The sequence below is a fragment of the Microplitis mediator genome, chromosome 1 (assembly GCF_029852145.1).
Source record: "Microplitis mediator isolate UGA2020A chromosome 1, iyMicMedi2.1, whole genome shotgun sequence".
Classification (NCBI taxonomy): domain Eukaryota; kingdom Metazoa; phylum Arthropoda; class Insecta; order Hymenoptera; family Braconidae; genus Microplitis; species Microplitis mediator.
In genome coordinates this window covers 15,687,623-15,706,829 of record NC_079969.1, presented here as the reverse complement: position 1 = coordinate 15,706,829, position 19,207 = coordinate 15,687,623, and the positions used below count along the sequence as shown (strand labels likewise).

At 29.9% G+C, this 19,207-nt stretch overlaps 1 protein-coding gene across 4 annotated transcripts; it reads right to left on the bottom strand.

Annotated features, from left to right (window-relative positions):
- Positions 1 to 11,811: 11,811 nt before the first annotated feature.
- Positions 11,812 to 13,625, bottom strand: LOC130664566 (uncharacterized). Of its 4 annotated transcripts, none has more exons than XM_057464550.1 (4): positions 13,329 to 13,625; positions 12,810 to 13,103; positions 12,587 to 12,746; positions 11,812 to 12,238 (listed from the first exon to the last, which is right to left on the bottom strand). In XM_057464550.1, exons 2-4 carry the CDS (start codon positions 12,903 to 12,905, stop codon positions 12,096 to 12,098), a joined length of 399 nt encoding a protein of 132 aa, XP_057320533.1. In that variant the 5' UTR covers positions 12,906 to 13,103; positions 13,329 to 13,625; the 3' UTR covers positions 11,812 to 12,095. The 4 variants fall into 4 exon arrangements, with proteins under 4 accessions (XP_057320533.1, XP_057320541.1, XP_057320525.1 ...); XM_057464558.1 differs by having other exon boundaries at positions 12,810 to 13,084; XM_057464542.1 differs by having other exon boundaries at positions 12,810 to 13,073.
- Positions 13,626 to 19,207: the final 5,582 nt, after the last annotated feature.

Here is a 19,207-nt window from a genome sequence, read left to right as displayed (position 1 = left end):
GAAATAGAAAAGTTCGATGAGGAACCTCTTAATGTTAATATTAAGAGCTCTAATTTTCACAGGCGTCTTTTTTTATCTAAATGAAACTTTTGAACCTGTTTGGAAGAAAAAAAAAAAAGTTTGTTATTTTTTGGATCACCCTAATATATATATCACTATCGTTAAGTAAGCAACAAATCAATAAACGAATTTTTTACTTTCTTACTGTAAACTTTGTGGAATTCTGGGCTTAAGAGTAGGTCCTACGTCTGGTGATCTTTTCGGAGGAGGCGCTTCATACAATTATGATAGAACTTCACGCACAGGTAAGTTCGTTTAATCATTAAATTTTTACTTGTACTTGTGAGCGAAAATTCATCTATCTTAATTTTACTCACTGGAAAAGTAAAATTTGGTAAATCAAGAGAAAAAAGTTGTCATGGCCCAAGATTGCTTGATTTAGAGTAAATAAAATGGCAACATTCATACTAAAATTAGCTCCGTGTATTAAACCTGATTAAACATATCAATAGGTAGAAAAAAAAATGCAATTGTAATATTAACTTTTGAAAATTATAACATCAATTACTTAACTTATACAACAAATTTGTTAAATCACAAGATCTTCTTTAGGATTATAAAAATTCACGATGCAAACCGGTCCATTTCTCGAAGCAGACAATACCAAATAGGGTAGTGACCCAAAGTTTTACTTTCACTAAAGGATACTTTTTTTTTTTGCTTACTCAAGAACTTTACCGAACGATATTGTTCAGAAGTAATGAATGTCGTTTTCTAGAATACTGTTTAAAAAATTTAATTTTATGACGACTGATAATGAGTCACTCTTAAATAAATAAATTTTTTTTTTCAACTATTCATTGAGAAGAACATTAATCGAAATCAAAAGTGTTAGCAAATATAAAAGAAAAAACCTGAATAGCCGAAATGTATTATATTTATAACACTTTCTTTTTCTTTTCACTTTCACCATTCTTTAATTTCGATGATATTTATTATTATTAAATAAGAAAAGTAATATTTTAAATGTCATATACCTGAATTTAGACTTAAAAAAGGTCTAATTTATATACAGATTTTATAAATCGGTATCTATTATTAAGATAAATTTATGAATATTTACTCAGATTAATATAGATCGTTCTAGAAATTGGAAATTTTTAAATATTGACGAATTGTCTGTTTTTCGGCTTTGATTAATATAGATTCACACAACTCTACCTATATCTCATTTTTCTTAAAAATAAAAGGCTTAAATTAAACGCGACATTTGGGTCTGTGTATAAAATTAAATTCTTTAATTCAACGCATACATGATTAACCTGTTTTATCACAGCTGTAAAGTGAACCCTAAGTGGCCGTTTGTCGACCGGTGTACTGTAATAAATAAGAAGACAATGCAGATTTCGACATTTCCCACCAGCGTGAAATAATGAGCTAATAATGACAGTCTATTGGAGCCATTATTTACGAACATATTTAAGAATTTTCAATTTGTTTTTCATATTTTATATTAATTTATGGTTCTCGCAGAATATTTTTACGGTAAAATTGATAATATCTAATAAACTCAAATTAGCATTGTATCAGTAAACGACCACTGTGACTTTGATGTAGGAGAGACCGGGGCAAGACGGCCCACCTGGGGCAAGAAGGCCCACCTCAAAAATTAACCAAAAATTTTTTTTTCTTGTTTTCTTTTGATTATCACAAATTTAGATTATTTACTCATTTTTAGTTCGATACGTGAAACATTGGGGCAAAATGAACCACTCAAAAATTCTAAAAGAAAATGTATTTCATTGTATTATAACCTAGTCATGATTAATTTAATAAAAATATCATTTTTTGGTTAATTATATGGATTTGGATTAAAATAGAGCATTTGAAAAAGTTAAAAAAACCAATAATCAATTTCCTACAGAAGTGAAAAAATGACTCGTATTATATCAAAAAAGGTTATTTAGAGTAATATTAAAGTAAATTCAGTTGTTAAAGAGAAAAATATAAACATTTGTTACGCGGGAAATTTTTTTACAATTAAAAAAAAAAAATTTTTTTTTTTCATTTTTTTTCGGAGAGGGCCGTCTTGCCCAAAAAAAAAAAATTTTTTTTCAGGAGCTTCACCAAAATTTTGGTGAATTAAGTTCAAGTTGGACAAGAGTAAATCGACTTGATGGTTAAAAGCCACAAATAATAATAACCGGCTTAGGTAGGCCGTCTTGCCCCGGTCTCCCCTACAGATTAGATTAATCAGAATAACCAGACATGCATCGAGTAAAGTATAGTGCGTAACACGTGGACTAAACCATTATCCGTAAAACACAATGTCTTCAGCACTCGCATCCAGTTTGTGCGTCCACGCCTCCGACTTTTGTGCTAAGGCCATTAGGCTTGACGAATAATGGCTGGTTTGGTCTACTCGTTACGCAAAGTACTATTTTACCGCATAAATCACAAGTTTTTTTTGTGTTCTACCAATACAATTTAAGCAGTATCACTGCTAATTCACCTAACGCAATTATTTTCTCAAAAAATTTTTCTCTGTAGCGACCAAACGAAAACTGATTATATTTTTAGCTGTGATATAGTGACTTGGTGAACTTTACGAATAATGAAAATTTAAAAGAGTTGGCAATGACTACTGTTAGATGCACATTTGATATTAAGTAAATTATTTGTATGATCAAATTATTTATTATCCCTCGCGGTCTTGACACCACAATAAATCCACCGTGGATCCACCGTGGTTTTGTGACATTTATCCACCGTGGTTCCACGGTGAAACCACCGTGGATCCAAGGTGAAACCACTATAAATCCACTATAAATCGACCGTGGATTCATAGTGGTTTTATGGTTTTTTTTGTCGTGTTTGCAGTACGTTTTCAACGTACTTTTATGGTATAGTTATACCGTTTAATACATAAGCACTAACTAAAAATAGATTTTACCAACTATCAAATAAAAAAAATGAAAAATTCGAGAGTGAAACTACAATTGAATTACGATGTAAAGCTATAAGTCTTAAAAAATTAAATTTACTATAAACTAGATTCATCTTTGCTGGGTTGATAGTAAGTGACCGAAGACCGATTTTCACATGCCTTAGCGCGAAAGCGCGTATGTATATTTTGGTCTCACCTCAAAATTTATTTTTTGTACTTTGACAAAAATAGTTCAAGAAAACATTAATGTCATAGTGTAATACAAGATACCCCTGTATTACTATCAAAAATGGATTATCATCTCTCTGCTAACATTCAGCGAGTAACGCATTCCATGATTGCTTCAAGATCAGAATTTATAACTTCTGAAATAAGTATCTTACCAGGGACACTACAAAAGGTGGGCGCGATCTAGTGGTGAGCACAAAATTGACTTTGAGTACTTTAATCTTATCTTTCATAGTTTCAACGAAGTTCCAATTTAGAAGCAAAAAAAAAATTTTCTCAAAATTTTTTTATAAACATTTACTTAAAACGAAATTAATAATTAATCAAGAGTTTAAAATTATAGCTTAATTTATTTTTTGTTTTATGATAAACAATAAAGACTCGAACGGTCATGGTCGTATCTTCGAAAGTTTATAAGTTATAATAATTATTAGAATGAGAAACACGGAAGAAAACTGCAAGTTCGAAGCATGAGAATTTTATAAATTATAAAAAAAATATAAAAAATTTTTTTTTCTAAAAAAACGTCACATGACCGTTTTTGTATATTTTTATAGTATTTAAAAAAAAATATAGGGCGAAATTTCATTTGTTTATAACAAATTGTTTATTTAAAAAACAAATAAAAAATTGAAATAAAAAAATTACTCTTTACATTTATAAAGGGCAATGAAAATCATGATTTAAAAAAAAAAACGGTTCCTTAATATTCGTATTGACTTGCAAAAAAAAATTGTTAACTAACAAATGCGATTTTAAGGAACAAAAAAATTTTTTTTGAGAAATGATTTTTATCTTAAAAATCATTATTTTGATTATTAATTATATTTCCGCAAAAAAATTTTCAACTATCTTATAAATAACGCATTTGTTTTTAAAAATTTTTTAAACAATTATGGTAAAAAAATTTTTTAATTTATTTTCGTATGGCTTTTTGTAATAAAAAACCGTATCACTCGGGATCATGAGAAAAAAATTTTTTTTCTGCTTTATTTATGTTTTTTATTTTTCTGCATTTTTCATTGTAAAAAAATGAAAAATAGAAAATCTTCAATTTTTTCAACGAGGATCTGTTCTAAAGCCTTCAACGAACAAGTCCAAAAGAAGAAAAAAATTTGTGACTTCCGGTTTAAGAATTATCGAGGTTTTATTGTTTACTTTCATTTTTACAAATTTTGTTAATTAACAAATACATAATTAAAAAGAAAATTGGGATAAAAATTTTTTGATTTTCGAAAGACTTCGTCCACAGAATTTTTTGAGCAAATCAGCTAATTATTACATGCTTTGCAACATTTGATATCGTGTTTGAATAAAATTACTAGTTAGTTTTCAGGAATTGATCAATAAAATTACGTAAAAGTTATCACTCCAAAACAATGTTATAGATAATTTTATTCGTGAGGTTGTTGAAAATCAACGAGGTAACGTTAATTATTATTTACAGAAAGTTGGACAAAAAAAAAGTCTTATGATTGCTGCATCATATTTTAGGTTAATTAAGTCGATAAAAAAATTATGTAAAGTATCACTATTATTTATACATACTAGAGTGGTCCAAAGAAAAAACTGCTTTTAGACAAAAAAAAATTCCCTTCAAAGCACAGCTTTATATCTCAGTTCTTAATGAGATTCAATGAATTTCTATTTTTCCATTTGAATTACACGCGTACAAAAATTCATTTTACGTTTTCATCCGGTAAAACTACGGAAAAAATTTTTTTACTTGAGTTAGATTTTTAGAAACGTCTTCATTTATCACTATTTCAACTGAAAAATGCATGTCAAGATCTCGCGTCAAACCACGGTAAAATCACGGAAAAACCACGGTGGATCCACGGCGGATCCACGGAAAAACCACGGTGAATCCACAATGGGTCTACTGTGGATCCACCGTGGTTTTGTCGTGGATTCACTGTGGATTCACCGTGGATACACTGTGGATTAACCGTGGATACACTGTGGATCCACTGTGGATCAACTGTGGTGAAATGTCACGAAACCACGGTGGATCCACAGTGGTTCCACGGTGGGTCCACGATGTGGTGGTTTCACCGTGGATCCACGGTGGTTCCACGGTGGTTGCAGGACCGCGAGGGTATATAATTTATATCTATAATTATAAAACGGTTTCAACAGAAATACTTACATATTTTTTTTTTTATTAATTTTAATATAAGAAAAAAATATAAATCATTTATATAATTAAGGAAAAATCTCAATCGTTTAATTTTATTCCTCTTTTATTTTTAAGTACCCTGCTCATAAATATCGAACTGGCAGTTTCTTCGAGCAGTGCTCACGCATTTACGCGTTTGGCCAATACAGTCAAGAACTTGCGTAAGCGATGATACATCTGGGTTGACCATGCACGGTGTTGAGAGTTTCGAACCGGCTATTCAAACCCATGTATATAATATTATTTAAAACTCGTCTCCATGTGGTTGCGGATCGATTCTAAGGTCGATCATGAATTTTATGTTGAAAACCTTCAAGTTATTTCGCAAACTAAATCATTTTGAAAGAATATCTCAAGAATCTAGAATAGTATATATATATATATATATATATATATATATATATATATATATATATATATATATATATATATATATATATATATATATATATACGTATATTTATGCAAACTTTCAATTACACTACATAACCTTGGGTCACCATCTTTCGATTTATTTTATATCAGTACGATAAATTCCATGATCTATATATTCTTCGCTTATTGCAAACCTCGAGTGAGAAAGCCTTGGATGTGCTCTTTCCTCGTAAAATTAAACTGATAAAATATACTTATATTAAATCATCTCTCCCATTTATATATTTCATTAATTCGGCATTATAATAACACTAAAAACAAAAGGACATTCCGATAAATAAGCCTGATTTAATAAATAGTTTAATTTAGATTCGTATTGAAAAATATATAACGAAAACGAAAGTTTTGATACTCATCATATTTTCATAAAATAAAATAAAATTAGATGATAATATTGCTATCCTTATATTTTGTTTATAATCAATATCAACATAGTACATATTATCATACATAGATATACATTCATACAAGCAGAAATATATACTACAGGACTCAGTTGATTGTGGAAGTGCATTTATATTTTCTTGGGCGGGGTGAGTGCACTGTACAGTTAGAATTTCAAAGAGCATAATGATAGGAACGAGCTGGCCTCTAGTCCACGATCTACATTGCGACTTATAGAATGTCTTATCCTTAATATTTAGTTGTAAAAATTTAAGTCTATTAGTTTCATTTTATCAGTTAAAATTCACACACATACCATAAATTTATCTCATTCAGAAAGTTGTAAATCATGAAATGTAAAGAAAGAAAAGTGATTCATTGAGTAAGCTAATGATATATAATACTAGTTTTTGAAGTACAGCTCATTCGTCTCTGTTGAGCTGTTTCATTAGAAAAATGTATACAAACCGTGTAATACCAGCCCCTTAGGCAGGGTAAATGTATTGTACAGTTAGAATTTCGAAGACTAAACAACCATAATAAGAAAAATATGCTGGCCTCTGGCCTACGATCCATACTGTGATCCAATATTCTCTTGATCATTGCGTTGTCCAAGTGCAACCAGCAGTTTCAGCAACGTATATTACTCGATTTATTGAAAAGATAAACATTTATAAAATACACAAATCCAAGATTTGCTTAGCAAATAGAGGAATCCCATACAGGAGCTGCCAGTTGAACAACGGGCCCCTACTTGGCCCAGCACTGGGGAACCTAGCTTTGGCACACCTATATTGGCCCAGGCTTGGGCCAGGACTGGGTAATTTAGCCTTGGCCATCCAATGGCAAGCCAGGCTTGGGTCAGGACTGGGTAACCTAGCATTGGCCGTCCAATGGCAACCCAGACTTGGGCCAAGGTAGGATTACCCAAGTTTGGATATAGGGGAGGGTGGGGCAGAGCGGCCCCCCTAAGCCAATTATTATTTTTTGTGGCTTTCAACCATAGGATCACTTTACTTTTGTCCTATTTCGAACAAATTTATGGACATTTTGCCAAAATTCTGAAAAATTTTTTTTTTTTTTTTGTGGGGCAGAGCGGCCCCCCTTCGAAAAGTGATAAAAAAAATTTTTTTTTTCGTTTTTTTTTTTTTCAATTGTTTTCATCATTAAGAATGTATTTCTTTCTCTTGACAGCTATTTTTGATTTATATTACTCGAAAAAAATTTTTTAAAGCGTAAAAAATCGTTCACTCTCGATTACCTTAATTACTAATTGTTATTTAGAAAAAAAAAAAAATCAATTCTATAATTTTACTTTATTTCAAAAATTTATCAACTAAAAAAAAAAATTTAATTTTTATAAATTTTTAGTGACCAAATTTGCCTCTTACATAGAGAAACGGCCAAAAAATATGAAAAAATAATTTTTTTGGAACTTTCGGCTGGTCCATTTTGCCCCAGGTGTTATGCATAGGGCTAGAAATATGGAATTATAATAATTTTTTTTTAATTTGACGATAAAAATATGAAAAAATCACTTTTTCAAAATTTTGGGCTTGTCCATTTTGCCCCAAATGTCATGCGTAGGGGTAAAAATGCGCAAACATATCGGATTTATAGTAATTATTAAAAAAAAAAAAAAAATGTTTTTTGTCAAAATTTCAGGGGGGCCGCTCTGCCCCACCCTCCCCTACCTATAGTTTCTAGAAGTAGATCATATAAATGTACCAGTAGGTACCGTTCGGACCCAGTAATCAGAAGGACGGCAGTTCGCGCCCAGAGTCCAGCAGAATTTCCACCGAGTTTTTTTTACATCATTTACCTCCCTTAGATAATTAAAACGTTAATGATCATGAATTCTACGAGGTTAATAATAATAAATTTTTTTTAATTAAATTTATTCGTTTCCTGGAAGCCTGCACGCATAAAAATTCTTTGTTAGTATAACAAAAGACGGGATAACAGAAAAATATGTTTCAATAACAAATGAATCACACCAAAAACAGCACAGCTGTGATAGATTGCGCCAAGTACACGTTCAAATTGCAATAATATATTAACTGTACTATTCTACAAAAATATTTGAAATCACTAAATAATGCCAAGTTAAGATACAACATTCTGCAATAAAATAGTTGATAGATCGGTTCAATAGATATGAATGTACTTAATATAAAAAGAAAATTGCCAAAAAAGGCGGAAATCATAAAAATATCAAGTATTTGGAATTTTCTTTAATTAAAAAAAAAAAAAGTTTTAGAAAATATATAAATGAAAAAAAAAATTAGTTGAACGTACTTGGTGTGCGTTCACGCAAACAACTTGTTATGTCATAATTCAGTTATTTCATAATTTGTAAATGTTTTACAATCAATTGATATACTTATTTCGCTTTAATAACGCACACCAAGTACGTTCAACTAATTTTTTTTTTCATTTATATATTTTCTAAAACTTTTTTTTTTTTTAATTAAAGAAAATTCCAAATACTTGATATTTTTATGATTTCCGCCTTTTTTGGCAATTTTCTTTTTATATTAAGTACATTCATATCTATTGAACCGATCTATCAACTATTTTATTGCAGAATGTTGTATCTTAACTTGGCATTATTTAGTGATTTCAAATATTTTTGTAGAATAGTACAGTTAATATATTATTGCAATTTGAACGTGTACTTGGCGCAATCTATTACAGCTGTGCTGTTTTTGGTGTGATTTCTAATCTTTTTGTAAAGACATTATATGTATATATATTAGGGTGCTTTTTTTTTACGAATATATTTTTTTTTCGCTCCCATCCCGAAATTTTATTAGAAATAGCCCCAAAAAAATTCCCTGAAAGTTTGAGCCCTTAATATTAATATTAAGTACTCGACGACAGCGTGTTAAGATTTCCCATTTAAAATACACGTAAACTCGGGTTTTTATTTTTTAAACTTTTATCGATAATGATCGTACTATCAATTTCACAGAAAAATTAATCACACGATATTTAAATTCTGTCAAAATTAATCTCTTCAACTTCAGTTAATAGGAATTAATATATATATGCTATGAAGTCGAAAAAAATATCCCAAGCAGTGCCTCTATGTTACTTTTTAAGTTATGAAAAGTTAAAAATAATCAATTACCCTGATAGCCACCCTAACCGTAAGTTAGGGCCAGTTTTTCAAACCGAGTTTCTTTTTATCCGGGTTTTAATTAATATTGTTAGTATATCTATATGTTAATAATTATATAGATATACCAGCAATGATAATCAAACCCGGACTAAAAATAAACCTGGTTTGAAAAACTGGCCCTTAACTACAAGCTACTGCCGTATTTTAAAGGTAACTTGAAGGAAAGTGTTGGAGAGCGAGCAGATTACCTTTAAGTTGACAGTAAATTGTCTGTTAAGTTAAATTCAATTTGACTACATGTATGACTGTCAGACAATGACGCTAAGTTGATTGAAAATTTCACTTCAAATTGACGTTTTTCTGTCAAGTTACTGCCGTATTCTGAAACCAACTTAAAGGAAAGTATTATCCAGCCAAGGTTTGCCAGAAACTTTCTCGTTAAGTTAGCCGAAAGTGTTGCTCTGCAGACCTTACTGAGTAAGGTATGGCTATCAGGGTATATAATAAAAAACCCAGTAAGTAACTGGTTAAATAACTATATGGCTAGTAATTATGTACAAATTGCAGCTAAATTCGTCTTGAGCGCTGGAAGCCGCCAGCTTTTCAATCCAAGATTCTTAATCTGTGACTTAATTATTGCTAGTATACTTGGATATTTTCATATAGATGTACGAGCAATAATAGTCTAATCACATATTAATCAAATTTCGTATTGAGAAACTACCTTTATGTATACGTGATTATATGTATAGACAGAGTCACTGATTTTACATTTCGGGTAAGTTTTTCAAACCGAGTTTATTATTAATCCGGGTTTGAATTATTATTACTGGTATGTCTATATATTATTAATACCAGCACTTTAATTTAAACTCGGATTAAAACGAACCTAGTTTGAAAAACTGGTCCTTAATAAAATCTGCTTAACATGTGTGTATACTCAAATGCTAAGAACGAAAATATTGTACATATTATAAAATATATATTGATGAAAATATACACAATTTATTGTGTATATTCATGTGCTAAGAAACTAAAATATTCATACATACTAAAATATATATTGATGAAAGTATACACAATTCATCAAAAATTAGAGTTTATAAAATTTATTAAAATTATCAAAAACGGCGCAAGCAAAAATTTAGAAATTTAAAAATGAAAACTCAAATATTAAACTCAAAGATTTCTCATGGAATTGGTAGAGAATGATGAAATATTAATAATGAAATAGGTAAATAACGAAATTAATAATGAAATAGGTAAATAACGGATATAATTTATATTTATCTATTAATTAATCAATTTAAATATGAGAGAGGTTAAAGAGGCATATGACACCGGTATAGAGACACGGTCGACTCGCGCCGCCACGTTCACACATATGTATGTATATGTGTTTGAACGTGTACTTGGCGCGAGACACGACCGTGTCTCCGGATTTATTAAGATAACAAATCGATTAGTTCATTTAACAATATGAACTAAGTTGCAATAAAAAATCAGTTTGAATAACCTACAAGTCAATCTGTTGTCTCAACAAAATCGCTTTGGGGTCGTAATGAATGAATTTGTTGCAATAACAAAATTGTTTCATTATCATTACTTATTCGTTTTCGTCGTCGTAACAGAATCAATTTGTTGATTTAACAAACGAAATTTGTTATGATAGCTAATCATTTTAATTATATTTGTTATTATATTTTCTGCATGTATATAAGAGATTTCGACGTATATAGTCACTCATCACAATATCTCTGGAACCATAAGACATATAGACTTGAAATTTGGTAGGAATATTCTTTCCACCAAGTAGAGGTCAGCTAAGAACGGATTTTATGAAATTCCACCCGCAAGAGGCGTTGCGGGGACGTTACTTAAGAAAAATTCATATTTTTAAACTATATCTCCCAAGTGGCCAAATGTTAACTTTTTCGTATCGAAAAAGTTAACAAAAAAAATGTTAACATTTATATTGAGATGTAAAAAGGCAAATTTTTATCAACAAATATCACTACTAATGTCCAGCAAAATGTTAACTTTTTTCTGTCTCAAAAAGATAACTTTTTGGTAACAAATTGTTAACTATTTATTGACATTTTCATAACTTAATGTTGACATTTTTCAACTTTTTGTTAACAAATCACAATGTGTTTTTGGTTACCAAAAACATAACAAATTGTTAACTTTTTATTGGTAACAAGTTGATGGAAAAAAGTTGACTTTAATTTAACAAATCAGTCTTATTTTAGTTGATTTAATGTTAACAATTTTAAGGATCATTAGAGGTTAGGGGTAGTATAAACCGCGGGAAATTTGAAAATTTACAAATAAACAAACATAAATTCTAAAAATATTCTATCATGAAATGAAATATTTATTTTTTCTTGTTTATATACATATATTAAACAAGAAAAAATAAATATTTCATTTCATGATAGAATATTTTTAGAATTGTGTTTATATTTATTTGTAAATTGTAATCACTCGCAGTTTATTGTGACAAATATACAATTTTTTATAATTGGAATGCTTAAATTTATTAACAATTTCTTTACAACATTCATAGGTTTTATATTAATAACAATAATAGTAATAATAATTGTGAGCTTAATATCAAGACTAGTTGTTGTGACTAGCGCACTGGTGACACTAACTTATAGTTTTATTTTTATCTGATAAGCTTACTTTTATGTTTTGAGATCATTAATTTAGGCTTAGAGAACAGAAAACTCTTTATACTATTAAAAAAAAGTTTTTTGAAAACAACTTGTAAATATAAAGATCGTAACTACAAATTATTTGGCAACTTTTTGCTTTTTGACAGAACCATTTGTAGGATCGGTATTCTTATTGGCTCGGTCACTACCGCGTTGAAACCAGGCTTTCATTTGATGTTCAACATCAGGTTTTGTAACGTTCAAAGTGCTTAATAAAATTTCTAAAAAAGAAAAAAAACGAAGAAAAATTAATGAACATAATAATTTAAATACAGCATTTATTTATAGCTTGTTTGGTTGTAAATTATTTTACTTTGACAGTAGAAAGATCAATCAAAGGCTTCAAAAAGCAAGTTATTGCTAGAACTTGAAGAGTAGATACCTTGCTTAAAAAATCTCATAGAATCCAATAGATTCTCATGAATTCCTAGAGAGATTTTATAAGAATAAATTTGTTCTATGAGAAGTGCTATAGTTAAGTATAGGGCCTTATACTTACAGCTATGAGAATCTATCGGATTTTTTAAGCAGGATAGTTAATCTTACAATATTATTTATCGCTCTATTACCACTAATAATTTCTACGAAGAAACATGCTGAGATTTTAATCTCACTGTGTAATCCGGACCATGTCACTTGTTTTGCCAACTCATCAGAAATGAATGATTCCAATGCAAAACGAGTGGCTTTTTGTACATTGCGACCACCAGCTTTCCGTATCATGTCTTTCTGTAATATTTTTATGATAGTTATTCAAAAATTATGAAATATCAACAGCTAATTAGTACTTACAAATTCATTTTGCATAGAAACATTGTTCTTGAGACTATGATTGAAGTTTGCGTAAAAGTTCGTCAGTCGCTTCACGTGTGATTTTATGTTTAACATGCCACTCTTTTATGAACTCAGTAAGAATCGAATCATTATCACCACTAGCAACTTGATTGTTCACATGGAAATTAAGTAACTAATACTCTGATCGGGTTACTGGTTGATCAAAAAAGTTAAGCCCATCAATCAATGGCAAAGGCTCATCATTAGCTTGATCGACAGCTCCTGAAAAACGGCTAGGATCATCTGAAACGTCTGAATCGCGGCTACTGTTATCGTCGTCATGGTCGTTGTCGTTATTGTTATTGTTGTAAATATTAATGTTAGTGTTATTATTATTATTATTATTTAAGTTAGATAACAAATATTCCAGTGCAAGTATTTGTTGCGTACGTCGTTTTAGTTGTCGTGGTCCAAGCAAATCAAGCGGTTTTCGTATCCGCTGTCGAAAATTTTCCATACTTATATATAAAATTTTACCTTTTATGAACCGTTGAGTATTGTTAATCAATAGCTATAAATTATATTATAAATTATTTCACAGTAATTAAAAGACAAAATAATATTAGGTTATGTTGTTCACATCACACTCGAGCGTTTATATATATATATATATATCCGAAATGGCGGCTTGTACAGCGTTTACCGCCTTTTTTGTGGTTGAAAACATCTAAATGTCAACAAATTGATAACAAAATGAAATACTATAATATTAGCAAAATGTTAACCCAAAATTGTTAGTAAAATGTTAACAATAAAATGCTATCTTTTGAATAATACTAAAAAGTCAACATATATGTAACATTTTAGCGATGATAAATTATCAACATTAAATTGGTAACTTTTATTTATCTCTAAAAAGTCACCATTTATAACTACATTTTATGGTAACATTTTGCTAACATTTTCATATTATATTTTGTTAACATTTTTATGTTAACTTTAAGACAACTTTTAAAAGTTATCTTTTTCAAAAGTACTTTTTGTTACCATTTTGATAACATTTAGAAATAGCAAAAAGTTGACTTGGAATAGATAACTAAAAGCCAACAAAAAGCTGAGCTGGCCACTTGGGCTCTTATAGGTATAAAACAGCCAGGATATTCTTTTGTGCGCAGAATTGGAAAAAGTTTAATTCTAACTAATTCTTTTTAATTCTAAAATAATATTTAATTTCTGTTCCCGTGGAGGATTCAAGAGAATAAAAGAGGATTCAAAAAAGTTTAATTCTTACCAATTCTTTTTAATTCTAAAATAATATTTAATTTCTGTTCCCGTGGAGGATTCAAGAGAATAAAAGAGGATTCAAAAAAATTTAATTCTAACTAATTCTTTTTAATTTTAAAGCAATACTCAATTTCTGTTCTCGCGGAGAATTCAATAGGATAAAAGAGGATTCGAAAAATTTTAATTCTAACTTATTCTTTACAATTTTAAAATTACTTTGAATTTCTGTTCTCGCGGAGGATTCAAGGGAATAAAAAAGGATTCGAAAAGTTTCATCTTAACTTATCCTTTTAAATTCTAAAATAATATTAAATTTCTGTTTTCGCGGAGGATTCAAGAGAATAAAAAAGGATTCGAAAAAGTTTAATTCTAACAAATTCTTTTTAATTTTAAAGCAATACTCAATTTCTGTTCTCGTGGAGGATTCAAGAGAATAAAATAGGATTCGGAAAAATTTAATTCTAACAAATTCTTTTTAATTCTAAAATAATGTTGCAATTTCTGTTCTTCCCGAGAATCCGAGAGAATAAAACAGGATTCGAAAAAGTTTAATTCCATCCTATTTTTATTAATTTCAAAGTCATGTTGCAATTCCTGTTCTCGCTGAGAATTCGAGAGAATTGTAACCATAACAAAAAAAATTATTTTTCTTTTAAACTTTGAAAAAACAAAATAATAGTGATTAGTAATTATTTATAGATTAAAATTTTATTCTGGGAAAGAAACGAAATAATAATTTTATACGTGAAATTTTATTTTTTTTTTATGGAGAAATTTTTGAAAAATAAAAGTAATTAAAAGAGAAAAAGGCAACGGGAAAAAAATATAAGAGTAATCGTGAGACGCTCGCCGACCGACAATCTGGCGGGAGAGAGTAAGTGAGCGAAAGTTAGTTCCGCGCTCACCGCTAGAGCGTGCGGGCTTCTTGGATATGGACACTTATAGTAGAAGTGTTAAAAGCAAATGCAGCGGACGTTATCGTCAGTCATCACTCCACTGCTACCAAGTGAACTTTGCGTAGCAGAGTGGGAAATAGCTACTGGTAGTGGCGCAGTATACCCTGCACCACGTCCTATATATATATATATATATATATATATATATATATATATATATATATATATATATATATATATATATATATATATATATATATATATATATATATCTGGTATAGATACTTTATTATATTTGGTATAACCAGTGGTCTTCCCCATGGACAATTCGGGATATCCATCCCAGTTCGGGCTCTCTATATTATTCTTGGGAAATAGTTCTTTATTCTATTCGATTTCTCTGAAGAGAATTAATAAGCATTAAAAATTTTTAAATATCAATTCTTCTTAATTCTATTTAATTCTCTGAAGAGAATTTAAAAGTATTGAAAATTTCAAAATATGAATTCGCCTTAATTCTATTTAATTGTCTGAAGAGAATTAAAAAGTATTAAAAATTTTTAAATATGAATTCTCCTTAATTCTATTTAATTCTCTGAAGAGAAGTTAAAAGTATTAAAAATTTCAAAATATGAATTCTCCTTAATTCTATTTAATTCTCTACAGAGCATTAAAAAGGATTCAATTCATTTTTAATCCTCTTTAATTCTCTTTTTTAACCAGGGATATATGATGACGAATTACTACAAATTTAAATCCTATTATTTGCTCTTTTGTTACTTTTTTGGCTAATGTAAAATCTAAAATTTCTCGCAATAAGATGTATAAATTCCAGTAAGGATTACTTTCATTAACTAAATCTTTTATCAAAATTCCAAGATATTTTACGAACGTTGTTAATTCGGCGGCCGTCATTTTTAATTTAGTTTCACTCTTAATATCTTCCTCTCGAATGTGGGGAGGATTATTAGAGCAATCAATTGGTCCATAGTCAAACATTAGCAAGCGACTATTCAATTCAGACAAGGAAAAAGAATAAAATTCGCTATTTTTGAAAGTAAGTGCTCTGAGAATGGCAATTGTATTTCATCTACACTAAAATTTGGAGTATAATGAAATGACTTTACTTTGTGGAATACACATTCTTCTTTGATACCTGTCTTCGAAATATTATTCAATTTGATATTTTCTTCATAGTTTTTAGGAGTTCTTTTCAATTCAGGTAACGTAACAAAGGTCTTTTTACATGCATCTTTACTTAATTTACAAAATCTACAATAATATGTTGCCACGAATGATTCGGTGAATCCTAATAACCCATGTAACCAAAGGTTATCACCTAGTATAAGACCTAATACAAAATAAACTGTTTTGGTACCTGTACGCGTATTAATTTGTATCCCTTTTTCTTCTAAAAATTTAATTCCATTTACGAGTGGATGATAGATGTTATTCGCACTGATCAAGGAAAACACAAACCGTTTAATGCTAAATTTTTTTTAATTTTTTCCAAAATATAATTATTATTTTACATGATATACATTTAAAATTGTAGTAAGCTGCGTGTTTATGAATTATCTTATGAATTGATTTACTGTAATGTTTTTTAATACAAAATTTGTTTAATAGTCTAGTCAACGAGTGCCTTTTTGGTCAACTTTTTTCAGCAGTCTCCGAAAATTATGATTGAGGTGTCATTCGATTCGGAATAGCATCTAGATGATTTTTGAAAAAAATGAAGTTCCGCTTGCAAAAATTGCAAAAGTTATTAACAATTAACTAAAAAAAAAAGGGTTTTGGAAATATCTGCAAAACTAATAAAGATTTTTCAAATTTAAAAAAAGATTCAACGAAAAGAGAAAATTTCCTAAAAAAAGTCCCGACTTCCGGATCTGTAGGACCAATATTAATAATTTTCCCAGAGGGATGAAAATACGGCCAAAAATAGGTGCTCTGGCTTGCGTAAGCCATAAATAAAATTAAAAAAAAAAATCTTACAATGACAAGTTTGTCAGTTACTTTAACAAAGATATTTGTTGTGTTTACTAATCAGTATTTGTTATACCAATTGCAAACTTTTTGGTAAGCCAACAGAAAAATTTATTACTCAGAAAAAGCAATTCTGTTGCTTAAACAAAGGGATTTGTTAATTTAACTAAACTATTTTCTTAAAACAATCGAAGGATTTAACACAATAATAAAACACTTTTGTTGAATCAACATATAAATTACTTATTGTAACCAATTTATTGTTATCATAACATATCATTTGTAATCCCTATGTTAACATAACGATTTGTTACCTAAACTTATTTTTTGTTGCTCTAACAAAAAATTTTTATGCGTGTGGACGGCTAGTTTTTTGAACGGTTTTTTGTTCATAACAATTGTAATTTTATTTTTCCAAAAAAAATCCAAAAAACGTCTTTTTCTAGACGACATTCCAGATCGTTTAAGCCATCAAATATATTTTTAGGAAACCCGTAACTCTTTTTCGCAGGAACTCAACTTCTCGACTAGACTAAAGTAGAATAAAAATACATTATTTAGGCATTTTCATTGATTCGTTTATTTACCATTTGATATAGTATTGATCTTTTTCTTAGACTAGTAAGCCTTTAATTCTGTGCCTATTTAGACAGTCGATCTGAAGGAGTAAACTCCAATCGTGCGTCGGAGCTGACACACACTTTTTTTTTAATATTTTGGGGTACTCCGTTTTGCCTACCCTACCCCCTTTTGCCCCCCCCCCACCCTTTCCTAGTGGTGCTTCTTGATCTTACTCTTAATTTATTCATTCATATCAAATCATAAAATTACAAATTAATAAAAATATGTCATTACTCATCAGACAATTTTGTTCATTAAATAAAACTACATTTCACCTCATCTTTACGATCTAATATTTCTGAATTAAGTTGTATTTAAATAATGAACAAGCAAAAAAATCATGATTATCTGGACATCAGATTTAGCACAGTGGATAGCGTCCCGGCCTAGTAATCAGAAGGATCTCAGTTTGAGCCCGGTAGCCCCCAAATAATTTTATTCGTTATTTCCTATTAATTCAGTAATGAGTTAATTAAACTCCAATGTAATGTCGATAAAAGTGTGATCAAACTTTTTTTTAATTATATTTATTAATTTAAATAATAATATTTTAGATCGAGCATTGGGTGAGTCTTAGATCTTTTGCTTCCCGAGGTTTGGCCGAGGCTTGATTTTTTGTTTCCCAAGCCTTGGCCAAGGCTCAATTTTTCGTTTCCCAAGACTCGGCCGAGGCTTGATATTTTGTTCCCCAAGGCTTGGGACATGGACATCATCCAAGGCTTGGACCAATACTCACCCAATGGTTCAGCCAAGGCTTGACTAAAGCTTGCGCCAAGGCTCGGGACTCTGGCATGATGACTGGCCAATGCCTGGTCCGAGCCTTGGCCAATGGTCCCTTCCTACCAGAGTAAGCTCAGCGATCATTTTACTTTCCGAAAATATGCAATAAAATCTGCTTCAGATAAAAGTGATTATCACCAATAAAAATTACGTAATATTAGTCGAGAAACAGTGCTAAACATAAAAAAATTTCATGAAATGTTTGTCAATACGTCATCGGACTCATCAGTAAAGCATTTTGACGTAATTAGTAACAGACTGCTTTTAAATATGAAAAGATTTAATTAAAAAAAGAAAAAGTAACTAACCACGTATTCGGAAAAAATCATGGTTTAGTATGCTACTGTTTCGTCCTAAGCACGTTATTTTTAACGTACTCTGCTTTAGACTGTATTAACGCGTTCTGCAAAAATGAATTATACAAATACGCAAAAATATACTACATACATAACGATATTACTAAGCAATTTTTTTTTAATTATTTACTTTCAAGTAATAAAGACGAATTTTCATAACATCTTGTTTCATTTCATTTTTAACTACTCTCTAAACATGAATAAGTGAGAATAAGTGAATATTCACTAATTCCAAGTGCAAACCGAATCACTAATTTCATAAAGTCCGAAAACATTTCACTACAGAACTTGCTGAGCAAAGGGCCGCTTCCCTGATAGCCAAGTTGGCCGCAACTTGTTGGGAATTGACAATCTACTGCCGCAACCCGTCGCCAAGTTAACCGCAGAAGTTGGTATTTCCATAAGTTGACGGCAACTTTCCGAGAAACTTGTCGACAACTTTCAGCTTGTGTAACTGTTGCCGAAAACTTGTCTACAGGTTGCTCAAAAC

Bases quoted from the DNA above. Each gene is read 5' to 3' on its own strand.
- LOC130664566 (XM_057464532.1), bottom strand. From the start codon at position 12,905: ATGTTAAACATAAAATCACACGTGAAGCGACTGACGAACTTTTACGCA. The intron at 12,747-12,809 runs GTAAGTACTAAT...AAAATATTACAG, and splicing joins TTTCTATGCAAAATGAATTT to AAAGACATGATACGGAAAGC. The intron at 12,239-12,586 runs GTAATAGAGCGA...TTTCTTTTTTAG, and splicing joins CTTCGTAGAAATTATTAGTG to AAATTTTATTAAGCACTTTG.